Raw genomic sequence first — 14,167 nt, forward strand, 5'->3', positions numbered from 1 at the left:
ACCTAACAAAGGTAGGAATCCAATCCAACTCAGACTGCAGATACTGTAGAGAAGCGAGAGAAACCGCATACCATGTGCTAGAGAAGTGCCTGCCACTGATGCGCAAGCGGAAAAAACACCTAAGAGGGTATTTTATGGAACATAAGGATTCAAGACTAGTAAAGATAAGCGCTATACTATCTTTCATTAAAGAAATCGGACTTGGAGAAACACTCTAATTCGACAAAGGTGCTTTTCGATTTTTTTATTCAATCAATTAATTTTATTTTTAACAAAGTCATCAGGAATAACTCAAATTTTCTGATAAACTCGATTGAATACTTCATTTAGTTTTAAATTTTTATAATATATATTTGTTTCAAAAATTACTCTTAGAAATTTTTTTCTTGGCGGAACATCCTAAACTTTTCATCATTTCGGCTATAATTGTTTTAGTGCTTTACCTTTTGAGTTTCTAAAATGAAGCGCCGTCGCTGGTATCGGGATGCGAATATGCATCCTAAATATTTTCCTCGGCGCCTGTCAAAAGAGAAATGCTTTATGCTACTGCAAATACTTAATGCAGGTTTAAGAGGACCAATACAAAAAGAAACAATTTTGCCGATATATACAGTGAATCCTTCTAACAAAAATGTAACTTCTCCAGAACCATGTAACTTAAATTCCAAAGTATCTGACGTGCAGAAAGCAGAAGTAAAGAAGTATCTTCCAGTGCATCCAGTGGGAAGTCTCAACACCATACTTAGTGCTCAAACAGTTTTCCTTTCCAAGAAAGTTCGAAAATCAGTAAAATTATCACAAAAGAATTTCATACTTCGTAATTGTACCAAGTGTGTAAAATCATTAAGTGGTAACGTCTTGAACAACCCATTGGTAATTGCTGTGTATGGCTTGAGCTATCTGCTTGAGCGATTTGTATAAATCTTCAGCTAATGATGTGATAAGAAGAAAAACAACACCAGACATCTTCCACTAATCACTTAATACCAAACCCAAGTGTGTTTAGCAATGAAAAATATATGAAAATGTAAGTATTTAACTATTTTGTTTCTATTGAAATATTTTTTAATACTTTTATATAAAATATATGAGAAGACAGCATGATATATATGATATATAGAACAATATTTATAATATAAGACTGCAAAGGTGCTCGTATAAAATACAAAGATATATCATTAAAAATATACAATTTAACGATCACATTTAAAAAATTTTATATGTTATATTCAGAGCTGACAATGTATTATTAAAAGAAGTATTAACATTATTGGGATCGAATAAAGTTGATCCGAAAGTTTTGACCCATCCATTGCATAATCTTGAAATTCATTTACTTATCCTCATTTGTTTCGATAGCTGCATCAATCTTTAGCTAAGTCTGAATTTAGTAGATTGTAAAAAGCACTGATATAAATATGAATAAAACCCAAACATTTTCTGGCAATTGATTGCAATAGAGTGGTTCACTACATATAAACGACAAAAATTCTTTAACCGCAGTTGAATTTATGAGCTTCTACATAAAAATTATTCCCATTAGAAGCCGTATGTGAAAAAATTGTTAAAAACTCAAAATTGAATGTGATTGAAACATTGGGAAACAGTTTTCAAGAAAAACTACTAAAAAGACATTGTAGTGGACATTGATAAATATATATCAGACACTTCATTGTCTTCAAAAATATTTCGCTACAACAGCTTCACAAAATCAACGATTCGCAATCGTATATAACCACGGACTTCATCCAAACATAATTTAAAACTATTGGAATAACACTAGTGAGTTGGTAGAAAAATTTACGGATGGTGATAGAGATATTTCACAAAATCAAAAGCATAATGCTACCTAATACAATTTACAGGAACACAGAATATGCCACTTATAGATTTATTGAATGGTATAAAAGGAATAATCCCTGTGTAGTATCCATATAATTGATGGATTACATAAAGAACAATAAAGGTCAAACTTTACAACATCACACATATAAACCAATTGTGGAATGGTGAGGCGGCTTAAACAATTACTGCGCAAGGTCCACACAATTGATAAATATTGTTATATACGCAGACGTAAATTGGACATCTAGAAAAATTTTCCAGAAAATGCAATAGAACTACGAGTACTATAGAACAGATGCAGCATCAAAACCTTAATGCCACTGAATTATCCGATCAAAAACTATCTTAGCAGCAACAGCTTGACAGTATTGAGTTAGCTAATTTTTCTACATATTCTTCGTACTAATTTTGAACAGAAACACTGAAAAATTATATAATAGAGCAAACACGTCAATATAATAATGTTACTGCAATCTTTAATTGTGATCGCATTGAAGAATAATCATTGATGCAGTGCCTGTTTTCAGTACGGCCAAAATTATTGGACAACTCATAGTACATATGGAGGAAAATTTAACTATTAAATGCAAATATATAATATACACAATATATCAAATATGATAGTATTAAATTTGCAATATTCAACTAGATTATCGGAGAATCTAGCTGGCTTAAATCTGGCCTTAAATTTCAATTACTTAACATTTATACGAATAAATAAGAATTAGCCATAATTAAAAAAGGTAAAAAAGTCTTTTCACATCACACATAATTTCTGAAGAATAATCTAAATAATCCAATTATGATGTATTATGTGTTCCACATTTTTGTACGAATATTTTGTCTAAAGACGTTCTCGTAAGTGATGTGCAATTCTCAATTGGAAAAGTAACAAACACATCACTCAATAAGTCGTGTGACTGACACACAGATGGCGATGCAATTGTCAAATCCATATGACGCTTATGAAGTACCCACCTTAAAAAGACTATGTGTAAAATTTCATGACATTTCGATTAGTCAGAAAAAAAGTGACAGCCATTTAAGTGAAGCTACTTTTGTTACTTCGTCTTGATGAAAAAAATACTGTACAAGCTCAGCAATGGCTTCAAAAGTATTATCCGGACTCTGCTCCATCGAAAAGAACCATATGTTATTGGTTTGCTGAATTTAAACGTGGTCGCACAAACACCGATGATGGTGAACGTTCTGGTCGTTTAATTGAGGTGGATACTCCAGAAAATAACAAAAAAGTCCAGAAATTGGTTATATATGATCGTAAATCGAAATTGCATGAAATAGATGAGACCGTAAAGATATCAAAACGCAGTGTGTTTACAATTATACATGAACATTTGACCATGAGAAAGCTCTTTTCAAAGTGGGTGCCGCTTTTACTCACAGTCGATCAAAAACAGCAAAGTGTTGATGATTCAGAGCAGTGTTTGACCATGTTTACACGTAATAAATCAGGTTTTTTGCGTCGATATGTGACAATGAATGAAACATGGATCTATCACTTCACTCCGGAATCAAAACAATCACCATCTGAGTGGACTGTAGCCGGTGAACCACGTCCGAAGCGTCCAAAGGCACAATAGTCGCAGTCAGCTGCGAAGGTTATGACTTCAGTATTTTGGGATGCACATGGTATAATCTTCATTGACTATCTCGAAAAGGGAAAAATTATCAATAGCAACTACTTCACGTCATTACTGGATCGTTTGAAAGCAGAAATTTTGAAAAAACGACCGCATATAACGAAGAAGAAAATTTTGTTTCACCAAGGCAATGCACCATATCACAAGTCAATAAAAACGATGGCAAAATAGCACGAATTATACTTCGAATTGCTTCCTCATCCACCGTATAGTCCAGATCTTGCCCACAGCGACTACTGGTTTTTCTTAGTTAGTCGCTCGACTTATTGAGTGATATATTACAGTTAAACATGTGATTTTTTCCAAAACTTAAACCCTTCAAACTTTGATATTCAAAATATTGCTAAGAGGTTATGGTAAGAGTTATCTTCCAATGCTGTATACTTTGAATCAAAAAAGACATAGAAATTAAATTTCTTGTCTGAACACAGGTTAACATACAATTCCAATTTGTCTATATATTTTTTTAATTAGTTATAAATAGGAATAATTTTATATAGCTGTAATCTGTTATACATCGTTTTATAATTCTATATTATGAGCAGGTATAGATTAGAATTAAATGGATCACTATCACTTTAGCAGAAAATAAAATGATCGTTTTTGTTTTTTTCAAGGAAAAAGCAGTTTATTTATAGAAGAGATGCGGTAATCTTTGATTCGGGCTTGATTTATGATTTATCCAAAAACATTAAAACAAAAATAAAAACCTAACGAAAAATAAAAACTCAACGAAATATAAAAACCTAACAAAAATGGTGGCAGCGGAGTGTTAAATATTTTATTCCAAAAACTATTTAAAATATGAACTATTATTTTTAAAAGAAATGCATTAAGGTATTAATTCAACGTGTCTACTTTTTTAATTCAATTTAATCATTTTTATTTGTATTTATAACAGTCTAAGATGCAACTAGAGTCGGTGTCGGCTTTTCACTAGAATAATGAATGATTTCAAAATTAGCTAATGGACGGCAACCAAAAACGTAAATGCACTTTTTAGCGCAAACAAAAAAGAAAATTACTGGAAGTACACAATGCATCCATTAGGCGGAAAGAACCAATTGTATAGTTTTATTCTTATATTTCAACAACAGACGAATAGATTTATTTTAAAAACGTACACATTGTATACAAAATTTGCGGTGGATACTAATACACATTTACCTAATTTTAAAAAGCCAGTATTAACAAAATTATAAAATTTAAATATAAATATTTTATTTTTAAATCGTATTTGATAAAAATGTAAGCATAAATTATATTTTTTTTATTAATTAATATTGTAAAATTAATAAAAAAAATAAAATCTATACTAACAAAAAAAATAAACTTTCAATTACTACAACGTAAGCTTCACTAGAAGGTAAACCATAAATTATTCACTTGCGAAAAATATTATTCATGTGTGATTACTCTTCATCCAAATATATTTCACTTTAATTAATAAAATATAATATAGCCATTCAAATCACTCACTCTGTATAATGCAGAACATGGACGCTATCACAGCATTACCGGTGTTCAAAAGAAAACTTCTTCACAAGAAGTTTGGTCTCTACGAGTTGTTAACGATTACCGTATGCGAATAAACCTTGAGGTATACGAGCTTTATTACGACATTAACATTATACAATGAATCAACAGTTACTGGCGTCACTAGCTTGGTCAAATCGTGGGAATGGCTGACAGTGCTCTAGCAAAAACTTTGTTTGAAGCACTATTTAAATGGAAAAGACGTGAAGAAAGGCCAGGTCTCCGATAGAACTAATAAGTTGAGGATCAAGTTCAGTTATCAAGTTTAGACACTAATAGCGCCTGATGTATAAGACTAAAAAAGGCACTTGGAGAGAACTATTGCATCAAGCCGAAACTTGGTAAGAGTTCGTGTAGCCCAAAATTAAGTAAGCAATTTCTAATATATTGTGTTAAACATATTTTAACCTTTAGCTACTAGTGGATATCATCATCACGACTACGTACTATAACCAGGGATCATAATTATGCTATTATATTGCCTGTATAGTCACAGTCACGATATATGATGAAAATTTACAGACATGGGCAGTAGTATTATACTCGTTTTCATAATAAACATAGTATAATATAAAAGATATGGATTAAAAAACGTTGGGTAAGCATAACCACGTTTTTACTCTTGACATATGAGTGAAATTGATAAAACTTCTTTTAAAATAATATCTCTAATATAACACACTACAATTCGCGAATATGTACAGAAACCTTGGTATAAGGCTTGGTATTGGTTCCCTCTGCGGATAAAATAATTTATGTTAATCAAATTAAGATTTGGTCCTTTCCATTGGTATAAGTTGATTTATGCAGGAGGAGCTTTTAAGGAGCTCCTGAAGGAAGGAACTTTTATGTGTTAAAAAGTTGTGTGAAAGTTCGAGGAGAACTCATATGTGTGAAATGAGCAACACATTATATTCTTTTAAAATACAGTAAATCGACGAGCTTATGCGTATTAGAAAATTAACTTTCTATAAGTTTAATTTTGTATATATTGGAGAGAAACAAGATGTTTACGGGTCATATAGCTTATATATAGATACATCACTTAGAAGAATTTCCAGGCAACATTAAGATTGGAATTGCTGACAGTTGCGTAAGCACGCGCCTTTAAATCTAATCTAATCCATTAGATTACTATCATTTATATCTCTTTAATTTATTACTGTACAATCCTGAATTTTATATCTGTTCCTATTGTCAACTATCTTAATATATCCAGATTTTAGCAATCGAAGCCAACATAATTTCTTGTAGAAAATTCTTGTTTATTTGAAAGCAAAATATTCATCGCATCTGATTAAATTAATATATTACCTTAGACTGTTATAAAGGAATTTCTCAATTAATTTTTAATGGCCAATGTTTAGAAACGAATGTGTGAAACCATAATCAATAAACCAATTTTTCCACTATTTCTACTAAATTTATTTTCTCTACTATTATCTACGTCTAAATTAGACAAAACTTATATATTAGAATAATAGTTATTGTAAAACTTTTCATAATAAAACTTGGTAGCCTCTTCAATAATTTTCAGTTACTTATGTTGATTTTTAAATCATTTCTACCAAATAAATGAACAAGCCAATGTGGTTTCAATAAGTGAAATACAAGAACAACAGGGGTCATAATGAAAAAATATATGAAGACTAACTCAAAAACGTGACAAGTTTGGCTTGATATTAAAATAATATTGTGTATATGATCGATTTCACATTAATCGAGATAATGTACCATTTGATATACCATTATAATATACGCTAAGAAATTGTAGAATTATAAGTTGTCTCTACGAAAATTCGACAATTGTGGAAATCTTTCCAGTATTCATTATTTATTATTTTTTGTACAAATCTATAAGATTTCATTATAGTTATAATTTCAAGAAGAAAGTTTTCTGAAAATTTGAAATAGACCACCAAATGTGAAAGTGAAAGCCTTCAATTCCAAAGCAAAAATGTCATAAAAGTAATTAATCAGAAATTGTGTAAATTTTAATTTGAGGGAAAATGAAGTAATTAATCATTTTCCTTAGAGAATCTTAACAATGTAAACGCATCCTAGTTACATATGAATCAACAACAAAGAATCAATAAAAGTGAACAAATATCAGATAAACTGTCTAATAGCAATTATGCAGTTCAATGGCAGGAAACTCACATATCTGGTCAATGTAGATACACGCATTTACCCAACGCAGATTTCCTTATGTTAAATGTCAAACGTTAACGATTTGGGCTCGTTGTATTTATGTATCTTTTGTCCTTTGCACAGTGAGGGGGTGTGCGTCTATTTACATGTTCGAACCATTGGCTAAATCTCATAAATACAAATGCGATTAGTTAACAAATAACAATTAATTATGGTGAATGTAAACAGCAAGTGGCCAAGTTGTTAATCTTCAATAATTGCTAGAGGGCATAGAAAATCATTCTTCTTATACTTTTATATTTTGCACGCTTGATGCAGATACTTATTTGAAGCCAGACAGATAACTCTTAGAAGCCTTGAAGCGCAAGCACTAATATTAATTAATTTATATAGCATAAGATTTGTTTTTTTTAATCATTTTTAAATACTTAAAAATGTAATTTAGAAAATAATAATGCGGCGTGGAAGTTCTAATAATAAATTCCAGCAGTTACAACATAATTTCCAAGTAACTATCAATCTGCAGCAGTAATTAACAAAAATAATTACCACAAAGTTTCGTAAAATTATAAAAATACAAAAGACATTTTAATGGGTATCATATTTATTTAAGTGGCTATAATAATCATGGCCGAGCGATAAAAGAAAAAACAAATGATTTAATAAGTCCATTCTTAAAAAAAAAGACAAACAAAAATATAGCATTGAATTATGGCAATAAATTTGTTCTTAATTTAGAGAAAAATTTTAAAAAATTTAAAAACAAATTCTTTTAAGACTTTTCGACACTCTATATTCAGATAATATTTTAAAGACTTTTTCATATATATTATTTTTTATATATTTTTATGTTAGTATTTAAAATCAACACCTTTATATATGTTACGACAAAAATGTTTGGTTCCTACCATTTTCAATTATAGTATATATCAAACACAATACAAAACCTATTACTTTTATGTGTAAGTAATATAACAAGATACGACAAGAATATGTGCTTTTAAGATAATTGATTTAGTGTTGCCAGATATATGAATACCAGCACCATCTAGTGACAAAAAACGACAGATACCGATTACAAAAAATAGTATCGAAAAGACAAAAAAAATTTATTGGTGATAAATAGAAATAAAAATAGAAATAGCTTATATGACACAATTAAATACTAAACTTATCATATAATAGCGACTGGAAAGATCAGCTTAGACTAATTGGGATAATGTAACTACAGACAAGTTAAAGAATTCATGCCAAATCGCTCAAAAGCCAAAGCAAGAAGCTGCTAATGCAGGAAAGGTATTCGGATTTCTCGCTCGACATTGCGGAGTTAAGAAGAATCTATTGAAACAAAGTATCATAAGAGATGATAGCTGCAGACTTTGTCATGAAAAAGAGGAAGCAGCAGAACACATTCTGTGTCACTGTGATAGTCTCGCTGGACTCAGACTTCGGCACTTATCAACTGCTTATCCAATTATATTGAAAATAGATAATATCTCTCCAAGGGATATAATGAAATTTTTAACTAAAATAATGGCGCATATAAAACTAAAATAGGTCTGTCATAATAATTCTTAAAGATACAGTGACGTGGTGACATAGTTCGCAGCTTCTTCTTAAATCTAATCATAGAACACAAGAAAAATGTGCTGTATTATATATAAGACTATTGGAAAACGTTACAATTCTGTTTAAATTACTTCTTATTAAATAACTTCACAAAGTCGCAGCAACAAATCTTCGGCACTACATTTCGTTGCACAAATTTATCAAAAAATCTAACAATCTAATTCTTTGAGTGCGTAGAGCAGCAAAATTATGCCTAACAATATTTCGCGTTGTAGATAACCCCTTTAACTTCAAAGGACACAAAATATATATAGCAAAAGGGTTGCAATGCAAAAAAATACCTTAATTTATTAACTCTTCACTTTGGGTAAAGCAATTCGGAATCTCTAGAATTTTTTTTTATTTTTAAAATTTGTGAAATAGAATTTACAGATAAATTTTCGTTTATTATTCCCAAAGCTCAAACAAAGCCTGTTGACAATAAAACTGCTATTGTAGCCGTTAATGTTGATGATGATGTCATACAATAAATTGGACAGGATATCATTACAATATTATTAAACCAATAGCGTTATTTCGTTTATCCTTTGAAATTAGCTATTAAATAAGATATAAGCTGAATGTTTTTATGATGTTGATGTTTTTTTAGATTTTATAAAGTTGTAAAATATTCTTAATTTAAAAGAATATTAAAGTTACATTTATAATTACGTCAGACGAAATTTTAATTAATACTTGCATCAAAAATGAAAGTAACTAAATTTTAATTATAAACTTTAAAATTCATTTTGTAAGAAAGTAACTTACTATAACAATACTCAAACAAATAATTGTTTGATTCTCAATACTAAGACCATTTAATTCCATTGAAAGAGCAACGAAATGTATTGGAATACTATCCAATATTATACCTCAGGGCTGTCCAAAGTACGGCTTTGAACAGCCCAGCATATGGTTCGTGTATATGCGGCATGCGGCTAATGCTTGTGCGGCCCGCAACATATTTTTAATCTACTACAATTACGCAAATTTTCTTTTGGCGTAATGGTTAAACTACATTATTTTATTTTTATGGTATACCAAATAAATGAATTTATTTATGTTGAAGCTATTTGAGCCAGTGTATTTGAGCACTTGTACTCTTTCTTAACTCGAGGTATTTTCAAAACCCCTCTTTACAACTTGACTGGATTATTCTTTATCACTTCATTAGACTAAACAATATTTGGCCTCAGATCTGCACACCTCCCCGGAGAGCCTGTAACAATTCTAATATTCGATAACGCGGTCTTGGTAAGTCTGTCAGTTTTCGTAAATAATTTCAGGACTCTATCCTTTATGTATTTTTTCATCGGATCAATCTTGAGGTCCTTGAGGATGTCATTCGTCGTAATGTTCCATGGTACCTTGAAAAGTCTTTTTAGAGCCTGGCTTTGTGCAATTTCTAGCTGGCGAATAATATTGTTTGAGGGGTTGCTAAACGCTACACATCCATATAAGTTGATAAATTAATAAAACTAAATTTAACATTTATTCGAAAATAACTATGAACGTGTGTATTTGTTTCTGTGGCCCTCTAATAAGTACAATGATTTGTATTTGCCCGCGATCGCATCCGGGCTGGACAGCCCTGTTATAACTAATGTCGTAATTATAATTACTGCCTTACTACCTTCAAACGCAATCAAGAAAACAAAAAAACTCTCCAGTTTTTTTTTAAATTTCTCTAAACATTAAAATAATTTTCTTTACGGAATTCTGAACTGAGAGTGAAATTTTTCTATTTTTACCTAATACTCGCATATAAAGATAGGAATTATATTTCAGCAATGAAAAAATTAAATAATGAACTTTAAACGACCATAAATTAAAATTTACTAAAACAAAAACTTTTATATAAACACTGATAACACGTGCAATCCTTTAAAAAAAATGAAGCAGAAAAGCACCAACAAAACTAATAAATAATTTGAGCGCATCTGTCTGGCAGGATTAAACCATCTTCATGTACGGTACCACCGCAATCGCGTGAAAATTGGAATAACGCTAAACAGCAGACGAGTTCTGGCTCGAACTTCTTATATTTTTAGGTCTTTTTTGGACTCTGTGTATTTTTATCAGCTATACTGATGACTTCATAATTTTTATAACCCTTTTTTATCACGTTGAACTTCTCCCGGTTTTATGTTTGCAACGGTACGATACTGTCAACAAACGCATTTGCGCGCTCCACTGCGTAATCGATTGGCCTGAAAATATTAAAGGACTCAAATGCTTCACTTTAATTTTGATGCAAAACAAGCGAAGAGGCAATTGTTTTAAGTTTCAATTATTTTTTCTTTAGTTGATCTTTGAACTGCATATGGCAACTAGTTACTAGTAATTTTATTTCTAAGTTTTATTACGTCGGACTTTCTTCTTAGCAAGTAGACAACAACAATTTAAGTGATAATTTATTCTAATAAATTAACTCAACCGTCAATGTTCCATTTTTCCTATTTGGTTTCTTGTCGGTTTGCGAAATTGCAAATTCTTCTTCTGACACAATAGCTTGATAGTCATCTCGAAAGTAATTACTAATAATTAACATAATGAAACAATAACAAGTGGAAAAGTCCAATGACATTTCTGATTGTTAATTGAAATACTTTTTCTGCACTATATCAACTAGACTGGGGAGATAGTAAGTGAAAGCACATTAATTAAGCACATATGAAGTCACGCCTCATAAATTAATTTATCTCAAACACTTGAGAAAGTGGTGAGAACAGCACCAAAGTTATCGTTTGATTAAGGAAAGCAGCAGGGATAGAAAAAGACATATATTGGGTATAAAATAAGCGTTTTCTATCAAGTCTGTTAATAAGTTTAAATATAAAACAATTTTATAAAATTAAAATAATTAAAATAATTAAAATTTAAATAGAAATTTAAATTAAATTTAATTAAAAGTTAAGAGAAGTTGATATTTTTTCGGACCTTCATCGGATAAAAACCGGGCCGATACCAATATCAATGCAATGTTATTATGTTTTAGAATTTTTTTAGAAAAATCCTGAGCTCTGAACTATGAGATCAGAATTATTAAAGATAAGAACAATATAAATAGTTTTTTACAGTAAAATTTTTAGTTTGTCCTCTTTTTTTAAATTGTTTTCAATAAAAAATATCTCATATTAGATATATGAGGAGTGTAAAGAAAAAACATTATATTCGTAAATTCTGCTGTCAGATCTGGTTGATCTGGTCTAAATTGGACAAAAGAAAGTACCAATCAGCTACTTCAATTAAGACGAAACTTTCTCAGCACTACTGTATTGGTGCTGACAAGTCACTGCAGAATAGGTTGGTATGCTATGAGACTGGATCTACTCTATAATGACTTTTGTCGCGGTTGTGGCTCTGAAGATGAGAAAGAAACTGTGCTCCATCTCATATTCGGGGTCCCTGATCTTACTTACCTGACCAAATTGTCGTCTTGCCAAATTAGGGAATTAGCCGAATTCATAGAACAATCAGGTTGGTTCACTTTTAGCTGTTGGGGGATTCGTTACCTTTCGGCCTTGATCGTATACAGACCTTATAATCTATGTACGAATTAACGTAATTCCTGTGGTACCAGAAATGCTTATATAATTTGAGCTTAAGTGGGCTTCCTTGGACACAAGGCAGCCACACCAACCTAACTTAACCTAACCTAACTCAAATTATACTTTTTACTTCTTTTGATATATGATGCACAATAAGACTCTGAGTAACCAAGACATGTTTGCAAAAGACACAAGAATTAACTAATATAAATAAAAAGGGACTCATCCGTATATCAAGAAGAAGTGTACTTAATCATTGTTATTAATAACAATTAAGTTTTATCATTTCCATTTTTACAATTACAACAAAGAAAGGCTATAGGAATATTTTTAAAGTGAAAGCCTTTCATGATGTTTTCTTTTCTCCGGCATAGCTGCACTTATATTAATTAACATATTCATATATAAGTGTGTTCGTTATAATTCCGAAAGTAGTGAAAAATGCGCCCAACTCAAATTATTATAGAAGTCGAACCCAGCAATACTTGTGGCGCATTGATAGAGCAGAGTATGTACATAATATTTGCTGCTAACTCCATAATTATTTTGAGTATTTCCAAAGAGCAACATATGGGTCCACTCACTTGTGCGGTTGCTAGTAGTAGAGCGTCTATCTTAGTTAATTACAGAGATAGATGCGTGTCGCGCGCACAGGCTAATTAACCCCCATTACAAGTGCAGAATGCATGGATTGGTGTCCTGTTCTGATGTCGTTTTCATTATTACATTAATATATACTCATGATTCTATATGCGGCCAGAGTTTGTTAGTTTGGCAGAGCAGAGCGGCGCAGAGGAGTTTGCCAAATGATGCCACAAGTACATTGGGCGTATGAGTTCAGCAATACGAGGTCAAGCGTTGCGCAAGTAATTAAGATTTCCAATTTTTTTTCGTTCGTTGCTGCAACATATTTGCAACCAGTTGAACTTATTTTTGTTGTTGTTTGTGTTGTTGTAGTAAATATTTACTAAGGGGACAACAATAATAAACACAAATAATATTTTCTTCTTCTATGTGGTTGAGAGTGAAGTTTATGTTAATGGATGCCATCTGGACTGGACATAGCGCAGCACCCAGAAGAATATGAAAGCAAAAAAAATGCAGAAAAAGCAAGGAAAATTATGTTAATAACAAACATGTTTTTGCTGACATTTTAAGTGATTTAAGGTTATTGCTTGGTGTCAGTATTTGGCATAAGGAAGATACTTGCCAGTGCCTACATAGATAACCAACGTTTTAATGAATATTAATGCGTTTCAAAATAATTGAAATGCTTCATCTTTAACATTTTTTTTAAATGGCAAGTATTCGAATACAGTTTGAAGTACTTCTATGTGGATCTTTGCAATAAAAAGCAGCACAAATAAAAAACAATTCAATTAATTTTAATTATTTAAATCAAATTTTTATTTGCATTCTTGCTTTCGCTGCTTCTTCACTTTAAATTTTCATTTCAACTTTATCAAGGCCCATCAATTGTCATGCGTACTATATGTGTTAAGTACGTGCTCACATGAAACTGTCACCAGTCAATTCATTCAATTCATTTGCAAATTCGATTGGATCACAACTGCCAATGGAAAAGGTAAGTCATGCCACTGTCAATTGTTTGTCAAAAAGCCATTTCGATTTGGATCGAATTTCACTGAAAAAACGTGAGCGAGCGCCAATGACACAAAAAGTAGCTTTCCCAAAAAAAAACTTATCGATGCAAAACAAAGCAGCTTACACAAAAAATTGTTAAAAAATACATTGAAAGAAAAATTATACACTCGTACTTGATGGAAATGGTTGCCGAAAATGTTCCCCAGAGTA

The 14,167-nt window shown here is 31.0% G+C and overlaps 1 protein-coding gene across 1 annotated transcript; it reads left to right on the forward strand.

The window, feature by feature from the left end:
• The first annotated feature begins 357 nt into the window (after positions 1-357).
• LOC119681748 lies at positions 358-4,209 on the forward strand. Its single transcript, XM_038095022.1, has 2 exons — positions 358-1,027; positions 4,124-4,209. Exon 1 carries the CDS (start codon positions 460-462, stop codon positions 919-921), a length of 462 nt encoding a protein of 153 aa, XP_037950950.1. The 5' UTR covers positions 358-459; the 3' UTR covers positions 922-1,027; positions 4,124-4,209.
• The last annotated feature ends 9,958 nt before the right edge of the window (positions 4,210-14,167 follow it).

The sequence above is a fragment of the Teleopsis dalmanni genome, chromosome 2, assembly GCF_002237135.1.
Source record: "Teleopsis dalmanni isolate 2A chromosome 2, ASM223713v2, whole genome shotgun sequence".
In the NCBI taxonomy this organism is placed as follows: Eukaryota; Metazoa; Arthropoda; class Insecta; order Diptera; family Diopsidae; genus Teleopsis; species Teleopsis dalmanni.